Source organism: Silene latifolia, chromosome 7 (genome assembly GCF_048544455.1).
Source record: "Silene latifolia isolate original U9 population chromosome 7, ASM4854445v1, whole genome shotgun sequence".
NCBI lineage: Eukaryota > Viridiplantae > Streptophyta > Magnoliopsida > Caryophyllales > Caryophyllaceae > Silene > Silene latifolia.
This window is the reverse complement of record NC_133532.1, coordinates 11,354,384-11,376,556: the sequence shown is the minus strand read 5'-3', so window position 1 is coordinate 11,376,556 and position 22,173 is coordinate 11,354,384. Positions and strand designations below refer to the sequence as shown.

Sequence of the window (22,173 nt, the reverse complement as noted above, 5' to 3'; positions counted from 1 at the left end):
TAAGAATGAACTTGATGAGTAATTTGATCATTCTCATTCAATTTGTTCCACTTGTCATTTAGTTATTGACCCTCTCCCCTTTTCTTGGTCTTTGTGCCAAAACGAAAGGACAACAATTGACCGGGACAGAGGGAGTAAATCTTAAACACTTTTGCGGCCTCTTTCGAACTCTACTCCTCCCATTTCTCACCTAATTAATAGAGGGCCAAATCAAAAAAAATTCAACCCCCCTTGTATTACTTCTTTTTGCATACTTCATTTGCTTAAAAATATCTTCTGATCTAATTTTATTATCAAAAGTTATTTCTAGCGAATATTAATTATAAATGATTTTTCAATTTTATAAAAAGTCATCCTTAAAGAAAAAGAGAAATAATTCATAATATATATGGAGTACTCACGAAAAACTAACTTTATGTTTTGTAAAAAAACATCATTTAATTAGAATGAATTTAAAGAAAATGTTCACAAAAGATAGGAATTTGAAAAAATGTATAAACTTAGAAACTCTGAAAGTAACGTTTAGAGAAAATATGAGCAGTGGTGTAATCATAATCGATATCATATGAGTTGAGGTTAATTTTAATTAATGGGTTGTTGTTTTTTTTTTCGAAACATTAAATTTTTTAGTCAAATAAATTTTGACTATTAAAATCTATATTCTAATAAGTTACCGAATCTCAAGAGCCCACTTTCCCTCCACATGACTATGCACCGTACAAATTCTACAATGAGCAGATGTCGTCAACTAAATTAGTTGGTAAAGGCATAAAAGGTGATGGATAATTGGATATGCACAAAGTTTAAATTTTATCGATATTAAAACCGCCCACTTTTTAAGCTTATAAGAGCAACTCCAATGGTTGCTTTAAGGGACTTACTTGCAATTTTTGTAAAATTTCAAGCAAGTAGCTTACCATTGGAGAGGGAGTGAATAAATGTAGCTTGAAAGCATTGTAGCTTTGTCAAGCTACATGCTTGACATGAAAAAAAGAAAAGGTAAATTTTTTTATTGGATGAAATTAATAAGGTGGGACCGATATAAGCTACAAAATGTTGTAACTTTTCATTGGAGCGATGTGTAGCTGAAAAGCAAAACCGCTTAAAAAACCGACTTGGCAAATCAGGCTACAACGTATTGTAGCCGTCCATTGGAGATGCTCTAAGAGCATCTCTCATGGTTCTCTACAAGGGCCTGCTTGCAATTTTTGCAAAATAATAAGCATGTAGCTTACCATTGGAGATGGAAAAGTGAGATGTAGTTTGCAAGCATGATAGCTCTACCAAGCTACATGCTTGCTTTAGGAAAAAATAAAAGGTAAATTTTCATTGGATGAAAACAAGTATGTGGGCCTCATACAAGCTACATATATTGTAGTTTGCCATTAAAGCGGTACGTTGCTGGAAAGCGGAGTAGCTTTAAAAATCGATATGACAAACCAAGCTACAATGCATTGTAGCTGACCGTTAGAGATGCTCTAACGGATTGTGTCCGTCATGAGAAATAATTTGTGAAAAGTTAGTTATGTGACATTATATTGTACGATAAATTTTACCTTCTTTTGGTGTTGAATAGCAAACATTTCTTGAATGTCGGCAATTAAACCGTTGATATTATTTTCTTTTTGCATGTGCATTAAAATATTAGGGACCTACGGCCAACTTTACAAACATGTAGTATGATATTTTCTTTTACTGACTGGTCCATTTCCTTTATCGTTTTTATCCTTAACAATTTAGATCAACAAGCATCATCATTTTTCGTCCCTACTAAAAGCATTATTCCTATTCTTTTTTCTATTAACGGCATCTTACTTAATGCTGTGTTTGATGACGATAATTAACACTCATGTAGTATTATTCCCTGTGCGTACCAAATCCAGGCTGAAATGCTTTTCAAAAGATAACGAATTTACCTCTTCGTAAGGACACCCACGGTAGGAAACTACTTATTATTATCAACAGTAAATACTCTCATTTTCGCTAAAAGAAAAATATTTGTATTGCAGACTTGCAAAAGGAAGAATATGCTGTTGCCAAACTGCTTTGAAGGATTTAATTTTATTAATTGCACACGTAAAATGTTTTATAAGAATGGCAAACAAAAAAATAATGAAAAGAATGGTTTTAAAAGTAGAGAAATGGTAAATTTTGTTCATAGATTATAGAATAACAACCATCTTATACCGTTAATTTATCTTAAATAAGAAAGAATAGTTATTGAATTTGGTAGGTCATTTCACGTGAGGTTAGCTTGGTTGCGAATTTATCATGAATATTAATAATCATTATCATCATTCTGTTAATTTCAGACAAGCAAATTATGTTTAAATATTTCAATAATGACTACAAACATCTATTAAAGTTAAGTTTAAGTACTTCTTAACTTCCCGAAAACAGCTATAGGTAAGACTAAAAGAAGAGAAAAGGTATGTGAGATGGTTTATGTCGAAAACATGACAAAATCTCATCGGACTCTTTAGTGTAGGAAGTTGATGAGCAAGGATCCTCTCTATTTCTTGTCCATTTCCTCTCACAATCCCACATTATATTAGTATTCCACATTTATCTCATCTATCACTTGCACCATTAGATCGTAGTAAAGTATAATCCGGACCGTTAAAAGGAAATGGAAGAAAATGGAGAGAAGAAGAAATGGAGAGAATCTAAATTGGAAGTTGATCTAGCGATAGACCAAAAAAAAAATAAGACATTTAGATAGTTTTTTTACAAATATCCTCAAAAAGAGAGTGATATTTTTAGCACAACAGGCTTTAAATGAGCCGGACTATGAGCTTTTCCGGGCCTGAATGTGATCCTACAACCCGGGAAAAGTCGGGTTGAGCCGGGTTAAATTATTGAAATTAGGACATTTGATCACCACTAGAAAGGTACCGTTATAAAGACCGCAAAAACCAAATGAAAAAGAACAAAAAAAGTAGGAGGGATTAGATACCTAGGGCTTTCGGAGATTGGGAGTTTAGGAGTGGTTTAGGTGTTGAATTTGCTGGATCCACAATCACCCTTCTCTAATTTACAAATTATACTGTAAAACGGTCTCACAACATAATGGTCTGGTGTGTGACGATCTATTTAAATAAAAGAATTACATTTATTAGTAATAAATGAGTTAACTTTCCAATATAAAATCGTTTCAAAATATAAAACCATCTTACGCAATAATTACTATAATCTAATTAGTAATACTTCGTAATTACTATCTCTAACCCACCTCTCTCTTTCCGAAGGACAATTTCTGTCTGAAATAATAAGACGAGATTTTAAGAGCATTTTACAGTTAAATACTACCGCTTTTGAAAAAAAAAACAATAAAGTTGTAACCGGACAATTGTAATTATTATTTTTATACTATTTTTACTATTTATTCCCCACAAGGGTGAAGTCTAGTGGTTAAAACTTAGATGAAATTAGCATGAGATTCAGGTTCAAGTCTTCCCAAGAGCAAAATATTGTGGAGCATTTTTGGCCTGAGTCTATGCCTAATAGACTTCGAGCTTGTTACCCTCGGGTGACTTACCTGATATACGTGGTTTGTAGGCTATCACGTGCATCCAAGGATTTACCCAGTACGCACCGAAGTTAGCGAATGCGGTTCCCTCGTCACCAAAAAATACAAAAAATAAAATAAAAATAAAAATAAAATTATATTTGATCTTAAATTAGTCACAAAATCACGTCTTATTATTTACAACGAAAATGAATAGTCTAAAACAGAATTTGCGCTCGGATAATAAACTTAGCTGCCAAAAAAGACAAGTAAAAAAAGTTGACGACACAGCCAGTAATCCCCCTCAACTCTCAAGGCCTCAACTCCACAAAACTCCATTAAATCACCAAATTTTAAAAACAATAACTCATCTTCATCCTCCTCCTTTCCCATGGCAACTAAATCTTCACTTTCCTCACTAATCACCATTCTACTACTCACAACAATCTCCGCCACCGTCACCGCCACCGCCACCGCCACCGTAAATTCCGGTAAGCAGGCCCCACTATTCGTTTTCGGCGACTCACTCTATGACGGCGGTATGACCTTCTACAACGGCATTCCGGGTGCCGGCGCTGAGTACTGGCCGTACGGCGAAACCCACTTTCAAAAACCCGTTGGCCGGTTCACTGACGGTCGGGTCATACCCGACTTCTTAGGTACTTTCTTTCGACATCGTATTACTCGTTCCGTCTCAATCATTTGTTTAATCAAAAGTAGTGGATTGTGACATATGATATTAATATGCAGCTCATTATGCGGGTTTACCGTTTCCGGAACCGTATTTGAAGCCCGGAGTTGAGGATTACAGATTTGGGATTAATTTTGCTTCTGCTGGTGCTTGTGTTCTTGTTGAACTTCGTCCTGAAACTGTATGTTTTTTTTATACTTTTTCCGTCTCAATCATTTGTTTATCTTTGGTTAAAATACAGCTCATGGGTTTTGCTTAGAATGGTGATCTATGAATGATTTAGTTTAGATCTTACAATAATTAAGATTGGGTTGTTTTCAGATGAACATTTTGATTGATTAGTTTTTAAGAATTCAGATATTAATTAATAATTAATTAATTAATGATTTGTCATAATCAGCTTAATTTGATAGTGGTAGTTGTTAGATTTTTTTTTTAAATCGACTAGTGGTTCAAGGTTTTTAGTTGACTTTTCTTGATTTTTCTTTGATGTTACACAAAATTGAAAGAAATTTAATTACAAAATGAGTATAGTTTGGTAGGTAACAAAATAATAGTCCATTTATTATTATTGTTCGGGATTAGAATTCCACGACACGGTCTTATTTGAGTTTTTGTGCTCGGAATTTCATGACGGTATTAGGCCTTGTTCTGTTGGATTTAATTTCAGTTCAGTTCATTTCATTTCTACTCTATGACTCTACCACTTCAGTTTAGTTCGAGTAATTTAAATTTAGTTCAGTTCGAGTAATACGAGTATAAGTTAAGTTGAGAAAATTTCCGTCCAAATGAAGGAGGTCTTATTAGGGCAGCTTAGTTGGTAAAGTTATGAGAGATGATACTCCCGACCTGCATTCAAACCCCGTTAGCTTATTGAAACGGATAAGAGGATCATGTTTTACATTGATAATTGAAATTTATTTTAGGGAGTAATAATTTTGGTATGTTGGTGGTGGTTATTGTACAGATCAATTTGAAGATGCAGATAGACTACTTCATGAAAATAATCCCTAAATTAAAGGAGCAAGTTGGTGAAGAAGAGACTAGTAGGCTGCTGTCAAAAGCAGTGTATTTATTCAACATTGCTGGAAATGACTATGTTACCCTTTTCCAGAATAATCTCAAGAAGACAATCTCTTCTTCTATGAAGAAAGATTTCATGGACCAAATTCTTGGCAATATTACCATTCATCTTAAGGTAAATTTCTACTTCTACCTTTTGGTGTTATCGAGTTTCTGAAAACAAAAGAAACGGAATTGAGTTCGTGTAACCGGGTAGTATCGAGTTTCAGTCCAATTTTCTATTGGGTATCGGAATTTCTTCTCTTTTGTGAGGTGTAAATACACTGGTGGAGCTAGGGGGCTAGCAGGAGCGGTCGTCCCCACCGCCTCTGCAGATGAAATTTTCGAAGTTTTTAGTTAAATTTTTCGAAACTTTTTCGAGTGTACCTTATGAAATTAGTTGTTCGCCCCCGAAGTTCAAATCCTGGCTCCGCCACTGCGTAAATAAGAAATGACGACTATGAAATTTACCACTCTATCATCTATCACTCTATCATCCCCTGATAAGTGATATCCTTTCAGTAGTATGAGAGTGAAAACTGAAAAGGGTAAGTAAAAGGTTTGGTAATTATTAGAATAAGAAAAACAGGTGAAGGTTTGGTAATTTAGATGTAGACAGGTGCAATAGGAACAAGCTGGCAAAGTTGAAGGTGTGTCGGTCATTTACATCTAGATATTATAGCACTTTGTAGTATAGTACTGTGTACTAGGCAAGTTAGTTTGCTCAAGTATTGATCACATTGATGAAGTCATGAATCATGAATGTTTGCATCTATAGCTTCATGCAATATCTCTTGGTTGAAATAATGACATACGGAGTATAAACAAACCGGATTGAGTATTATGCATTATGCCGTTGCCAGTCCAATTTCCAATTTTGGTTATTCGGAAATAGTTTCCATAATTCCATGCTACGAATACATGATAAGTCGATAAGATTGTATACATCTGTGATCTGTATGACTTATTTTTACCGAAACTTATTAGATAGTTTAACTCAGTTACTTTACGTATATGAATGAATCAGAGAATATACGACGTAGGAGGAAGGAAATTTGCGTTCCAGAACATCGGACCACTGGGATGCATGCCATCAATGAAGTACATGTTGGGATATAGGGGCACCTGCAAAAAAGAGCCTCAAGATTTAGCGAGGATGCACAATCATGCCTTTGTTGCTCATGCCAACAGCTTGCAGACCCAATTCCCTGGATTCAAGTACTCCATTTACGACTTCCACTCTTCTTTAAAACTCCGCGTCTTATCTGGACCCAAATATGGTACGTTCATCGTCTTCATTGTCTTTGTGTTTACTCCGTATACAAATTCTTGTGCTAGGTTTTTTTTACAGACGACGCCAATGACTACTTTTTCATTTAACTGGGTCATAATGTTTTTATATATGGATCTGGTATACACAATTTCCGGGGAAACAACCTTACATAGTAGTCTAGACCGTGTCCATGTTTGAGTTGCGCGCTTGTGCCTTGTCATGTTAGCCCGGTGGCCAGCGGTTCAAGTCCTACCGTTGCGTAAAATGAACGGGTTGGTCTTCCATTTTTGTGGATACGGATAAAGTAGAACAAAAGTTGTTCAATTGTGCATATGAAATCTAAAGTTGGGCTAATAATAGAGCTGCCTACTTTTATTTCTTTATATAATTTTATGTGGACCTTCTTGAGCTGGCACCCACTAATCCCCAACTATTTTTTTTTAATAAAAAAATAATCTTGAGTTCAGTAATTAGTTGAGTAATAAGGCTAAGTTTATCCAGGTCTTACCTCAGACTCAAATACGAGTCTTAAGGTGAGATATTTTATTTTTAAGACTCAATTCAAACTCTTATATTTTTCTACTTTATCCCTTAAGACTCACAAAAAGCATTAAAACCCATAAAAAACATCCACTACAATAAATAGGACCCACATTTCACCTCACCAAACATTATTCATGGGTCTTAAGATGAGTCTTGGATTTCCAAGACTCAAGTTAAGACCCAACAAAATCTCACTCACTTTATTGCAAGTCTTAGCTTAAGACACTATCAAATCTTAACTTGAGACCCATGTTAAGACCTTGGATAAACTTAGTCTAAACTCTATGATTTGCGTAAACTATGGTAAATGTTCTCTCCGGGTTTTAGGGCTTTTGGTGCTATTTCATGTGCATCTTACTTTTAGGTGAAACCCAATACAGGAGTGTGCAAGTGAGAGAGCATGTGATTTATCGTTAGTGTCTCTTAAGACGAGCATATCCGTCATTCCGTCTTATGATTAAAGAGTGTCAATAACTTTCTATTTGAATAGTTTATAGTTGAGAGTTGAGACCCACTTTAAGACTGAAATACCCGTCTTAAACAAGAGTTTGTGGCTGCTTTAATAGTTTGCTACTATACTTCCTGCTCTCGCTCTGTCATTTCTTACAATTATACATAGAGCTAGTAAAAGTTGACCATGGCGGATTAAATTTTCGGAATTTTTAGTTAAAAGTTCCAATTTTTTTTTTCAAATGTATCTTATATAATTACCACTTCGCCCCCCTAAACTTGAATCTTGGCTCCGCCACTAACTACCGGAGGCTAAAAAGTGAGGTTAAAACGATCGGTCCGTTTTTCTTAAGACCATTGCTTTTGGTCTGAAATAAGACGGATAACATGTCATCATTTTATAATAAAATGTTATTTTTTTATAACATGTTACCATTATTGTTCACATCATTTTTAGGTTAAAAAATGACACATCTAGTCATAACATTTTGTGAATTAATTGGTTACATTTTCTTCAAAAATGAAAACATTTTATTCGTCTGACAAATAAAACCAAAAATGTCCGTCTGAAACAAGAATTTGTGTAAAACGATAACTGATACAAGCGTATAAGTCCTAACCCAACCTGACCGAAATAACCCAAGATGACCAATGACCCGGTAAAATTGAATCGATACTAAGACGTTTGCACCATTTACTAGAATAGAACATTTAGAAACCTCATTCGGTAACACATTTTACCACAATGACTGTTGATTTCCACATCAATTTTCGAAGCGAGCTACAAAATATGGATTTTAAATTTTTTAAAATTGATGATGATAGGTTTCAAGGAGACTCAAACAGGATGTTGCGGAAGTGGAAGGTACCATGGAGACTTCACTTGCCAAAAGAAAGACAAAAGCTTCTCGGTTTGTAGTAATCCCAACGATTATTTGTGGTTCGATGCAGCCCATACTACTGATAAGGCTAACCAGCAATTTTCTAAGGAATTCTGGGCTGGTTCCTCAGACGTCGTTACCCCTGTTAATTTACAGACTTTATTTGCTATGTGATCTTTTAATTCTTGGGTTATTTGATTTAGTTACTCCTATTTGTTCCTGTTTGTGGTTCATGTAAGTTACGAACACAAATACGGTAATTAAGTAGTCTTGTATGTACTTGAGACGATTTTATAATAGAGAAAATTAGGGCGGATCGGAGGAGGAAATTAAGCTTGTATTAAGTAGAGGGATTCTGGTGGTTATGGATTTAATCTTGTACTCCGCAATCGACAAATAAGTTATTAAGTGTAATCCAATTAGTGCATAGTTAATTCAGTGAATTTGTACAAGAGGTATAGAAATTTCAGTTTCCTTTCAGTTTAGCTCTATTCAGTTCAGTTCAGCTTTATTCAGTTGAGTTTAGCTCCATTAAATCCAGTTCAGTTCAGACGGATAAGTTATTTAGTTGAGGAAATTAAGCTTGTATTAAGTAGAGGGGATGTTGGTGGTTATGGATTTAATCTTGTAATCGAATCAACAAATAAGTTATTAAGTGTAATCCAATTAGTATAGTTGCTTGAACATAGGATACATCTAGGACAGTGATTATAGCTTGAGGTTTCGGAGTTGTCGATCTGTTGAATCGACTATCACGTACGTATGCCGGTAGAATAGTTGAGAATGATGGATTACTAGGGGTGATTAACTGATTATGGCCTTGGAGATTTGGTTTGTTCGAGTTGACTTTGTTTTGAGACATTGGATAAAATTTTCAATGCTTGAATTTGAAGTTTGTATATAAGAAACCAAAAATAAGACAAAAAGTGTTGGTACAATATTAAAAACTTTCATTTTCCAGAGTAATTTGATGTGAATATAATTGCACAAAATCTCATTGAAGACGGGCGATATCCGTCACAAGCTTGTGACAGATACCGTTTCCTTTCACAAAATGCCCATCGAGAGGTGAGTGAGAAGCACATGGGGGGTGCCCCACCTTGCCCCCTCTCCCTTTTTGTGAGAGGTCACAAGCTTGTGACGTAAAATGTGAAGAGGTGCCTGTGTCCATATAGTATTTAATGTCCTCGAGTTGATAGTGTCATCGCTTGGGATGCTTGACCCAATTGTGATGGGCTCGAAGCCATTGGTGGTAGCGACATACGTCTGACCTGTCTGACCGGGCACAAGCTGAACAGAAGGGAAATAGTTTTGTGACGGTTGGTTTCCACGAGGCCGGAGTTGCCAAGGATTGATCCATCCTTGTTGAGCAGTATACAGGCACGGAGGGATAGCCCACGACATGGGCTAGAGCTGTACGTGTTAGTCCGGTGGCGACCCACGTCTGAGTCATAGGTGTAACACCCCCATATACCAAGGAGCCTTAACAAGACATTGACCTTCCCTAGCATATAAGGTCGTTACCATCTCGGTTGCCCGAGGACAATAATAATCAAATGTCGATAGAAGAACAATTAAGTTATATTACAGTGATTAACAAAACTACTGGTACAAAAGATACAACTCAAAACCTCTATCAGCTAGATGAACTACTTCTGTCGTGACTCGTGAGAGACTCATCCCGCCAAGCACCCTTCTAACATCCGGATCACAACTTGCTAAGACCGACTGCTCACCATAAGGGATCACGACAGACACAATAGAAACAAACAACAAGACAAAACCACACAAGGTCAGTAACTGAGGAAACACACCAACAACCACAGACACCACGCGAGTACACAAAATATACACACACCACATCTCTAATCAATCACTGTCACCGTCTGTCCACTGGACCAGCCCTGCCAGTGGGGGACCGCAGCCGTTCCCACCTAAGCCCCGCTCATCTAACTGAGCTATAAACCCATGTCCATTAATGTGCACATCCCCTCCCGTGGCGGGTTCCACGGAGGGCGAACTACGGGCGTGAAGCCACTCCCGCAAGTGACTCCACTCAGCCGAGGACGCACCTCGAGAACCATAAACAAACAATCACATACAGATGTACTGCAACAACGACAATCAAAACAACACAACACCCACCAATTACCTCAATCAATCAACCATACCGACCCTACATCAACCAAACCATATCAAAAGACACTCTAGACAACCAACAATACTGAGTAGGCAAACCCACCTTTAGCGCACCGCAATGATTCCGCGTCCGATCACATGATACCAATCAACTAAGCAACACAACTACACAAACAGTACAATCATCTATCACTACCACTACTACCCTAACTGGAAACAACAATGATGATGATGATGTCAACAACATACCTATACACAGCAATCCGGCGTCAAGACCGCTACCCGACTCAAGCAACCCATCCCCATGGCATAAACATCCTCAAGGACTCCAATGGAAGAAACTATGGTGAAGGGAGAAGAGAGACGACATCTAGGTTTAGAGAAAAAGATGCGGAAATGATTCAAGGTTATACGAAACACGATATATAATTCCCCGCTGCAAACCCGTTACTAGATCGAGTAAGTGACTTACTCGATCGAGTGACCTCTACTCGATCGAGCTCCCAAACTACTCGATCGAGTAGCCTCCGCTAGATCGAGTAACACACAAACTAAGGCTCCCACCGTCACCAGTCATCGCTCATAAGGTTTCCGAAAGTCAAGATATGTCTCTAAGGTCGGTCAACGTCGGTCAACGGATCCCTAAAAGGATGGGTATTACAATAGGTGGTCGACTATCACCAGATTTTCCACCCCCGCGTTGCTGATTGTTCCAACCACCGCCGCCCTTACCTTTGCCTTTGCATTTGTAGCCTGACTTTATTTTATTCCAATTTCCATTGCCATTACCATTTCTACGAGAGGACTGCCTAGAATTATGCGACCCATCTGACCAACCAGAGTTGTTTGTTGGAGCGCAGTAGGGGCGGCCAACGCCATAGGCCGTAGGGTGTTATCCTCGGTATGCGCAAACCGACGGTGCTCCTACAATTGCAGCATGCTCTGAGACGTCTCAAACGCAGGAAGTGTTTGATAAATATAAGCCCCAACGGTATCGTAGGAAGAAGGGAGTCCACGAATGAGTTGCAGCACCAAGCGCTGATCGTGCCCGTGTTGCCGACATTAGTCAACTGAAGTTATCAAGGGATGCGCATTTGACAAGCGATAGATTTATGAATTCGTGCTCCAACGCGCTGCAGCCCGAGCCGCTTTATTATTATGAAAATAGTTCTTAAGTTGTTTTCAGGCCTCATAGGCGGTGGAAACCGTTTCAAGAACGCAAATTAAGAGATTTTCAGATATGGAGCCGTAGATCCATTGAAGAACATGCGCATCAATCTCACACCATTCGACATATTTGGGGTCGGTCTCAGCAGGAGAATGGGTTCCATCAATGTGATGAGAAACCTTATAGCCTTTTGCATGAAAGGTGAAGAGTTTCACCTAAGATGAATATGTGATTTTAACGCCATCAAGCATACGAACTTTGTGCAATGTATTATTGACGGAGTACACGGGGTGGAGGACGGGCTTGCTGGTCTGTGCACCAGACGTGTCAGAGTGTTTATCTTCTCCTACCATGGCCGAAGCTCGAGAGGGAAGGGAAAGAGATTTTTTGATGAGAAAACTCTAGGTAACTGATACTATGAAAGTAATTGAGTCCCTATCGATTTCATTTCATTAATTGAGAATATATACTACATCGGTTACAATGTGAACATAATATGAACATTGATAATGTTATCACTTGTTTATCCATGGAATCTCAAGGCAATCACTTCCCTTAATGGCCCAAAATAGGTCTTCACCCATGGCTTGTCTATCAAGAACTCTACCATTAGCATCGACAACTTGTGCATCGATAATGTTATCAATGGACAACCCGAACTGCCTTAAAATGACCCCGTAGCCACCTCCGCTAAAGTGGCCACCCACGCCAACCGTGAAGCATATTCCTGCAGGGAAAGCATGGGTACTACTCATATTAGCAATCTTATAATAAAGCTCACCTAGAGTTGCACCGGCTTGGACCCAAGCCGTCTCACTTGGCATGTCTATATCGATTGATCGAAGATTAAACATGTCGAGTATAACAAACGGAACTTGTGCAACGTAGGAGAGGCCCTCGAAACTGTGACCTCCACTTCGTATCCATATTTCAACATCACTAGCCTTGGCACATAGTATACTTGCTTGGACATGGAATACATCTAGGGCAGTGGTTATAGCTTGAGGTTTTGGAGTTGACGATGTGTTGAATCGACTATAATGCTGCCTTAGATCCATCACAACACTTACTCGGTCGAGTACCCCATACTCGACCGAGTACCCTAAAACCAGAAATCTGATGTATTACAGTATTAGAATACTGCTTTAGATCCATCACAACAGTTACTCGATCGAGTACCCCTTACTCGACCGAGTACTCTAAGACCAAAAATCTGATGTATCACAATAGGACAAAGGAGAACCTACCCCAAAAGCTAGCTCAAAGGGTGGTAGAGCCTTTGTCGTATATAAACCCCACAACCCCTCCTCCCTCGATCGATGTGGGACTCATGTCCCATACCATGCAATGAGATTAGTTCTATAATATTCGTCTCTTCTTCAGGACTGGTCCTCGTTGGGTCATGGCTAGCTCTTCCACGCCACCCACTCCATAGGCTACCCACTCCAAGGTTGGCTCTGATACCATGCCATTGTTATAGGACAAAGGGGAACCCACCCAAAAGTTAGCTCAAAGAGTGATAAAACCTTTTTCCTATATAAACCTTACATCAACCCCCCATTTGATTAATGTGGAACTCATATCCCATACCATGTAATGGGATCAGTCTGTATAGGACCGACTTGATTATTGAAATTCATTTTTTTTGTAACTCATCATGCTACTATGTGGTGTATGTAAATGCAAATGATTTTAAACATTCAAGTACAATCCTTGATTCATCCATATATTTATTCATTAATATTTTTTTTTACATTAATCATTGCAACAAACAACCAAAATATGTAGTAACATGCTACAATCTCCTTTTCCAATTATTGTATTTTCTTGTATTTCATCATTGTTGGCTAGAAAGTATTGGAATACTTTGTTCATACTTGAAGAAATTAGTTGGGTCAACCTTTGCCTTCACTAGTAACAATCTTTTCACATTATCCTTGAAAAAGTCCATAGCAAAACCTAAGCTCCCATTAACATTGGTTTCAATATCAATGTCTCTATAATTCAAGAATGTTTCTCTTGGGTTACAAGACACATATGGAGTAAATGTATCATGTAAATCTCGAGTCGCTTGGATGTTCTTGATCAAAGCTTGTTCACTCTGATCTTCCCATTGTGTAATGTATTGCAACTTAAAGAGGATTCCTGATCGATGTGGAAATGGTGTCGCATTTTTGGGTATTTCACTCATTCTTCCACCATATGGATTCCATTGCATCAACACAGTTTCGATCTCCATCATCTTTTTCCATATGGTCTCTAATCCCGCCCGTGGGATTGGAGTTTTGACATAATCGGACTTGTGTTTTTGAAAGCTATTAGGCGGTGTGGGAGCCCTTTGTAGTAACACTTCAATTGGAGTTGTTTGAGGAAGATGATTCCAAAATAGATGTGTTTTAACCCATGGCATCTCAAGACAATCACTTGTGTTTAAGCCTAAAATTGGAAATTTTTTGTTTATCAAGGGGACTAGGGATTGGGCCGGTCCTAGGTACGATCCAATAAACGAAACTTGGACCGTCTTGTTACCTCCTTGTAAGAATTGTACTTGTGGTTCTACTCGAATGAAAAGGTTTTTGTCAAGTGTTGTAGCGACTTGTTGCCATTGTAAGACAACATCGGTGGCACCTTGTTCCAACGTCCTAGGGACGTTGAAAACCGTGACAGTATCCGGAATACGTACTAAATTAATTTTCCAAGAAAGGATGACACAAAAACTAGCACCACCACCTCCCCTAATAGCCCAAAATAGGTCTTCACCCATGGCTTGTCTATCAAGAACTATACCATTAGCATCGACAACTTGTGCATCGATAATATTATCTACGGACAACCCGAACTGCCTTAAAATGACCCCGTAGCCACCTCCGCTAAAGTGGCCACCCACGCCAACCGTGAGGCATATTCCTGCAGGGAAAGCATGGGTACTACTCATATTAGCAATCTTATAATAAAGCTCACCTAGAGTTGCACCGGCTTGGACCCAAGCCGTCTCACTTGCCATGTCTATATCGATTGATCGAAGATTAAACATGTCGAGTATAACAAACGGAACTTGTGCAACGTAGGAGAGGCCCTCGAAATCGTGACCTCCACTTCGTATCCTTATTTCAACATCATTAGCCTTGGCACATAGTATAGTTGCTTGGACATGGGATACATCTAGGGCAGTGATTATAGCTTGAGGTTTCGGAGTTGACGATGTGTTGAATCGACTATCACGTATGTATGTTTGTAAAACATCTAAAAAAGATGGATCGCTAGGTATGAAAATGGCCTTAGAGATTTGGTTTGCCGGACTTGGCTTGGTTGGAAGGCATTGGAGAAAATTGTCAATGCTTGAATTTGAAGTTTGTACGTTAAAAACTAAAAACAAGAAAAAAATTGTGCTACATGAAAATGAGAACTTCATTTTTTAGAGTATTCTTATATGTGTATAATTGTTTTGTACGTAATTGAATAGATTATAGTGATCAATTTATAGGCAGCCGAATGCTAGCTTTGGTGCATAATAATGGAGTAAGTTAGTCAAATCTTACCAGTAGCAGACCCATGCTTTTTTGTTCAGGGCACAATTTTTTTAAGTAAAAACGCATGGTGGGAAATTCGTATACGGAAAATGAGTTAGAGCTATCGGGTGGCGCCTAATCTCGAGAAAAAGCAACATACATCGGATGTATTACCTCAGTCCTTTATTTGTTTTTGAGCATATGTATATTTTTTTTTAGCTTATTACCTCAAACTTTATTTGGTTTTGAACATATGTGAATTGTTCCTGAGTTTATTGAAGTTTATACGTTAGATTTTAATTTTTTTCCGCTCAAAACTAAAATTTAATTAACAAAGTTTGTATGTAATATTTTTGAGCTTAATGTTTTAGTGAATGAATTCAGAAACTTTATAGTAAAACTCATAATTTTTAAAACTAAACTCAAAAACTTTATTATAATGCTCAGAAACTATAAAATTGGAGATATTACATCGGATGTATAATCTACTTACTGCCTAATTTCGGCGCCACTCAATGAGTTAACAACTTAACACTTGCCACCCTCTCACATGCAATAAGTGGGGACCCCAATAATAATGGGTGTATCACATGTAATAAATGGGAACTCCAATAATAAGGAGTGTTAACTTATTGGGTGGCACGGAGATTGGGGGCGCCACCCAGTAACGCCCTATGATTATCCTTCTTATATTACTTTACAAAATTTTCTTGGGTAAAAACGCACGGAGGAAGATTTTTTTGACTTAATAAAGTAAATAAAATAGTCTTAGGATTTTGTATCTGATTTTGCAATTATTTTATCAAATTATTTTATCAAATAGTTACTGCAATTATTTTATCAAATTTAATTTTTATATAAATTGATTATCTAATTTTATAGAATATAAAGATTATGAAATATTTTATTTTTAAAATTTAATTTTTAAATAAGTTGATTATCTAATTTTATAAAATATACAGATTATGAAATATTGTATCTTTTAAAACAATCCTGATTTATTTTCCTTTACATAGTTTCCAAAACATAACCTACTTATATTATATTTGTCTATGTTAAACTTCTTTGTACATCTAATAAACTATATAGTATAATGAAATTGTATAGATGTATCTACTTACATAGAAGTCCCTTTGTTTTTGGATTATATATATAGTATTGATATGAAATATAGTGAAACTTTATTCTTTCTTTTTGAGATAAAGAGATACAGTGAACCATTTTTTTTTTGAAGGGGAAGATATAGTGAACCTTGCTATGTGATTTAAAACAATTTTAAATTTTTATTTAGTCGAAGAGAAGACCATAAATTTTTACTTAAAGAAGAGAAATTTGTGTGATTTAAAGCAATTTTAAATTATATCTTAAAAATGTGTGTGATCATCTAAAATTTTTAAACTTTTATATTTTTTACACAAAATCCTTTTTGTATTGGTAGAATATATTAATTCTAACTGAACTTATGTGTATTGTTTATGAGCGTTTTAAAATTTATGAGTTACAGAATAATTTTTTATACAAAAGCTCAGAAACTATATCACTAGTGATAGTTTAGGTAGCACCAAAACGGATACACAGACATGTGACACGAGACATGCATGTGTTTTAAATTTAATAAAATATAGTATATTTTATAGATATAAAAGTACAACTTTATTTTATAAAAGTATTTTATATTAAATTTTAAATAAAAAATCAAATTATGTGGAGTAGAATTAGAATCATGTGAGTCCACCCTATCTTTTTGAGTCAGTGAGTCCGTGATACAATATTGTTAGAATTTGGGCAGCGGGAGTATCGTGGACCCAAACATCACCAACATAGATCATTTGTATAAATTGGAGTGATACACTTTTATAATTGTGGGAGAGGATGTGAGAGAACTAATCTCATATGGTGAGACCTTGTAGCTCTCAATGAGAGTACAAGACTACTCAGTATAATGCATTGCACCTAAGCCTATTTATATAACTTACGTGACTTTAAACTTCCTTAGCTATTAATGTATATGTCTCTAAAACTCCATTTTAGTTTAATGACATTTAACATATAATAAGCATAAACTAGTGTAATACCCGTTCTTTTAGAGACCCGTTGACCAACGTTGACCGACCTTAGGGGCATGTGATAGCCTTTGGGAATTCGTGCAGGAGATGTCTCGTGTCGTAATAAGCCTTGGGATGAGGGGTACTCGATCTAGTCGAGGCTACTCGATCGAGTAACTTGGGTACTCGATCGAGTAGGGGCCACTCGATCGAGTAGGTAGGTTACTCAATCGAGTAGCGTCTTTACAGCGAGGGTTTATAATCGTGTTTTGTTAGAATCGCAAATCATTTCCGCCTTCTTCTTTCAGACCTAGATGTCGCCTCACCTTATTTCTTTCACCATAATTCCATCCATGGGAGCCTTTGAGGATGATTGTGCCTTGGGGATAGGTTGCTTGAGTCAGGTAGCGGTCTTGACGCCGATATGCGATGCGTAGGTACATCATCATCATCATCATCTTTGTCGTTGTTGTTTCTTGTAGGGTGGTAGCGATAGTAATAGGTGTTTGTACTGTTTGTATAGGGGTTTTGCTTGCTTGGTTGATGTCATGTGATTGATCAAGGAGTCGTTGCGGTTGGCTAAAGGTAGGTTCGCCTACTCAGTTCTGTTGGTGGTCTAATGTGTCTTTGGTTGTGATTTGATTGTTGTGTCAGCGGATTTGGTTGGTTGTAGTGGTGTGATTGTATTATCATGGTTGTGGTTCAGCTGTCTGTGATTGGTTGTCTCTGGTTCTCAAGGTGCGTCCTCGGCTGAGTGGAGTCACTTGCGGGAGTGGCTTCACTCCCTAGTTTCGCCCTCCGTGGAACCCGTCACGGGAGGGAATGTGCACATTAATGGGGCAGGGTTATCGCTCAGTATGATGAGCGGGGCTTAGGTGGGAACGGCTACAGTCCCCCTGATGTGGCTAAAGTCGTATCACCAAACCAAAGTAAATCTATCTCGGGACTAACAAGAATAGCTAGCAGTAAGACTGGTATCGAATCCACAGGGAGACGGTAAACGCTAAGTCTGTAATTGTTTAAGCTGCCTAAAGGTAACCAATTTCTGGGGGGTTTGTTTTGTTTTGATTTAATCAACTAATTGCAAGTAATTAAAAGAAGGTTTAAACAATAATATTAAAAGTCTAGGATTTCCGGTTCACTAGGTCAATTATTCGGGGATTATTAATCAATTGCTAAATCTATCAAGTTGTTTAAGGTCATAAGATCGGTCGACTCAATTATGCCCTTTAGATCGATTCTAACATGCGGTCGCTATAATTAGATACAATCTATTTGATTATCGCAACCTATATTAATTCTAACCCGGTCGGCGATAGGATTAATTCGCTACACTAATTAATAACTCAGGCCTCAAGTTAATTAACTAGAAGAAGTACAATAATCAAACAACAACTTAAGCGATATCAATAGCAATTAATCGATTTTCCCTTTTAATTAACCTAGATCCCTTCATCCTAGATGATCGAATTAGCTACTCATAATGATAACAACAACAACAATGATTAAGAATGAAAACATAATTGAAAGCATGAAACAATAATCAATTAACATAAAACGGTGAATGATTAATTAATGAGGAAAGATTAGTACCGTCACAAGGAAGAAATTAGGGTTCTAAGAAAGTATCCAACAGTATGAAGGTAAAATAAAACGTAGTCCAAGAATAAAACACGAGTTTCTAATTTATAACAAAAGATAATCGTTTTAGGAAAGTTCGGAAATAAATCTGCGAGAGAGGTTCCTCGATCGAGCCAGAGGTGACTCGATCGAGGACAGTTGCTCGATCGAGTCAGAGGTGACTCGATCGAGGATCTTGCTTCACAGACGGTTTCTTCTCCTCTTTCTCTTCTAGCCTTCGTGCTTCCTCGTTTCTCGTGCCATGCTTCGTGTATTCTACTATGCCGTCTCCGCCATGATAATCTTAGCTTGATCATACTCATAACGAGTCATTTCTGCATCAAAACACAAAATAGCGGCAGTATCGACAATTCATTGAAATAGGGCATATAAATGATATAATAGGCACGAAACGGTGCGTAAAATGGCATAAAGGGAGCTATAAAAGTATATATAAAAGTGATACATCAAACTCCCCCAAACCAAACCTTTGCTTGTCCTCAAGCAAAGCAGTCGGGCCAAACAAAGAACAGCAAACATATGGTGAATGAATAACTCAGAGCAAATGTCTAGGCACATACAAATTCCAGCTGTCCACATCTATAACAAAGTAATGACCAAAGTTGTGCTAATAAAACAAATTCAAAAGCACGGGTAATAGACTAACGCAGCTCTTACTCAAGATGTGACATGATACCGAGACTCAGCCAAATACTTTTCAACCTTTCAAGACAATTTTGTTGGATTCTCGCGGTTTCACTCATGCACTCATAATGGGTGAGATATATGTAAGATAGAAAGAAATAAGACTCTCACTCAACTTATGAAATATGCATGCAATCTAATGTGATAATAGATTCTCCAACTAGTACGCATTCACGAAACAGACCAAGTACATGTATCAAGGACAGAATGGTGGTAAAGTGGCATGGGTATAGAAGTGGCTTGTGCAAAAGCACGTATGGGTATGTGAGGCTCAGACGGTAGTCGCAGCGCTAGACCAATAGCCAAATCTAATAAGAAATAAAACAATCATCCAACTGGAGAAATAATCTCAACTTTGACAACATATGAGAGAAATGAAAAAGCTCTCCAAATGTGCATTAGACTCCAGTAAGTACCACACACGACCTCCTAACAAAACTCAATGAAGCAAACATTTTTCTTCTTTTCTTTTCCTTTTCTTTTCTTTCTTTTCTCTTTTTTTCTTTTTCTGAACTCTTTTTTTTGTTCGAAACTTTTTTTTTTCTTTTTCTTGTTTTTTTTTTTCTTTTTCTTGTTTTTGCTTCATAATACTTCTCTTTTTCAACATAAGAGGTCACACAATTGCTACAAAAAGATAGCTAATACCCACATGACAATAAAAGTCCCAACCCAACCAAAGTAGCTATAACAATAAGGACTCAAACAACTGCGACTGTCCCGAAAAAGGTAGGAAAATTCTGGAATGTAGCTAAGAAATAGGATATAAAATGGCTACATGGTTCAAACGGGCTAACAAAAACTGGGTGATGTTTGGCTTATTTGAACAAAAAGAACCGCCTTTCCTCATGTACTTAATCATATGAACGCGCAAAAGCTAAGAAACTAATGTCACACTTATGCAGTTTGATATTACATATTCCACAAGGAGACCACACTCATCAGCCTAAATAACAATGAGACCGGTTTATTAATGTTCCCGGCCTAGGAAGCTCTAAAGACCTCAGAAATTTAAGTGGTTTACCAACAAAATAAAGTCAAGTCTACTCGGCATAAGGCATATTGTGTCGGTCAAGACTTGAGTAAAGAGCTTTGTTCATCATAGCTAACAGGTCAAAACAATGTACATGGACAACTAGATGGGACTCAAATGCAAAGACAAAGCAAATTATCATCATTGCGACACAATTCACCAAGACTCGACTCAAAATAAATAAAAATATGTTTTTGGATTTTATAATTTTTCTATTTTTTTTGAATTTTTGAATTTTTTCACACAACAATAAATAAAAGCACACAACAGAAATAAACACACTCCCCCAAACCTAAATGTCACAGTGTCCTCATTGTGACGCCTACAGCATAGCAATCACACAGAAATCCAGCAACCGATAGGACACTACTAACAAAGGGAAGAGGGAAAAAAGAAATGCAATAAAACAAAACAAGAAAGATAATACCGGTGTAATGCAAAGAGCCTCCCCAAACCAAATTTGGAAAGAGAGGGATGTAGTGACCAGCTGTCACTACTGGGCTCCATCATCATCATCATAATCATCAATCTCGGCATACAAGGACATCAGCTCAGGATCAGGAACGACACTGCGGCCTCGACCACGGGTGGCTCTCCTAACACGGCCTCTACCACGGCTACCTCCTCCTGGAACAGCAGCAGCGGAAGTAGAAGCACTAAACTGACCAAATGGTCCTCTCTCGGGAGCAAGGAACACCGCGTCCTCAAAAAAAAAACAAGTAGGTGAAGGGGGCGGACTGGAGTGTAAAATGGACGGCCCAAGGCACCGTAGGCAGTACTAAACTGTCCGAACTCTGTAGGAGTCACTCCATAGAGGTGGAACACACGACTATCATCACCCGGAGTGGTGTAATAGCTAGGTGTCACACCCTGATACTGGCCCTCTGAAGCAAGAGAAATGGCCTCCATCTGTTCCCACATCCGTCTCTCTGTCAAAGCAGTGTTGACGCCCTCATGCATCCTCACCTCTCGCGCAACAACCGGATTAAAATGGTAGCCTGAAGCAGGATAGGCTGAAGGAGGTGGAGGAGGAGCAGGCTGGAATGAGCCAGGCAGATGGGTAGTGGGTCGACGACGTCTCCGGCGCCCGCCGGTAGTGGTAGTAGTACTAGACCCAGGAAAACTGACTAGAAGGTCCTCAGGAATCAGATAAGTAACGGGTGGGGTCGCTCCACAGCCGTACTCTCCTCAAGGGGGTCGACAGCAGGTAAACGGTCGCAAGGTAGAAGCATGTAAGACTCGCCCTGGACCCTCCAATAATGGTCCTTCCCATTCTTGATGTCAATATAAGAAATGTCATAACGGAGGTGGTCATCATCAACAAGTGGCTCATGGTCATCCATGGGCTCGTAGGGGTCATCACCCTCAAAATCACAAACAACCCTAGCTATCTTGGTGACAAGAGCACCACAGTCAAGGTTCCCATACCTCCCAATCATCCTATCAAAAGCCGAGCACACAAGAGCAGGGGGAGAGAACTGGAATGTCTCCTCCCGATAAGGATTCAAGTAACTAGCAAGGATTAAGACCTCAATAGTGGAGGTCTTGC

General features: G+C 37.9%; 3 protein-coding genes across 3 annotated transcripts; 1 reads left to right on the top strand and 2 right to left on the bottom strand.

Moving 5' to 3' along the window:
- Positions 1-3,775: 3,775 nt before the first annotated feature.
- LOC141591738 (GDSL esterase/lipase 2-like) lies at positions 3,776-8,846 on the top strand. Its single transcript, XM_074412173.1, has 5 exons — positions 3,776-4,167; positions 4,259-4,380; positions 5,167-5,397; positions 6,289-6,541; positions 8,353-8,846. Exons 1-5 carry the CDS (start codon positions 3,900-3,902, stop codon positions 8,580-8,582), a joined length of 1,104 nt encoding a protein of 367 aa, XP_074268274.1. The 5' UTR covers positions 3,776-3,899; the 3' UTR covers positions 8,583-8,846.
- Positions 8,847-12,230: 3,384 nt separating this feature from the next.
- On the bottom strand, positions 12,231-12,773 carry LOC141589724 (berberine bridge enzyme-like 21). Its single transcript, XM_074410350.1, has one exon. It carries the CDS (start codon positions 12,771-12,773, stop codon positions 12,231-12,233), a length of 543 nt encoding a protein of 180 aa, XP_074266451.1.
- Positions 12,774-13,552: 779 nt separating this feature from the next.
- LOC141590889 (berberine bridge enzyme-like 3) lies at positions 13,553-15,140 on the bottom strand. Its single transcript, XM_074411403.1, has one exon. The coding sequence runs from the start codon at positions 15,125-15,127 to the stop codon at positions 13,553-13,555; it is 1,575 nt and encodes a 524-aa protein (XP_074267504.1). The 5' UTR covers positions 15,128-15,140.
- Positions 15,141-22,173: the final 7,033 nt, after the last annotated feature.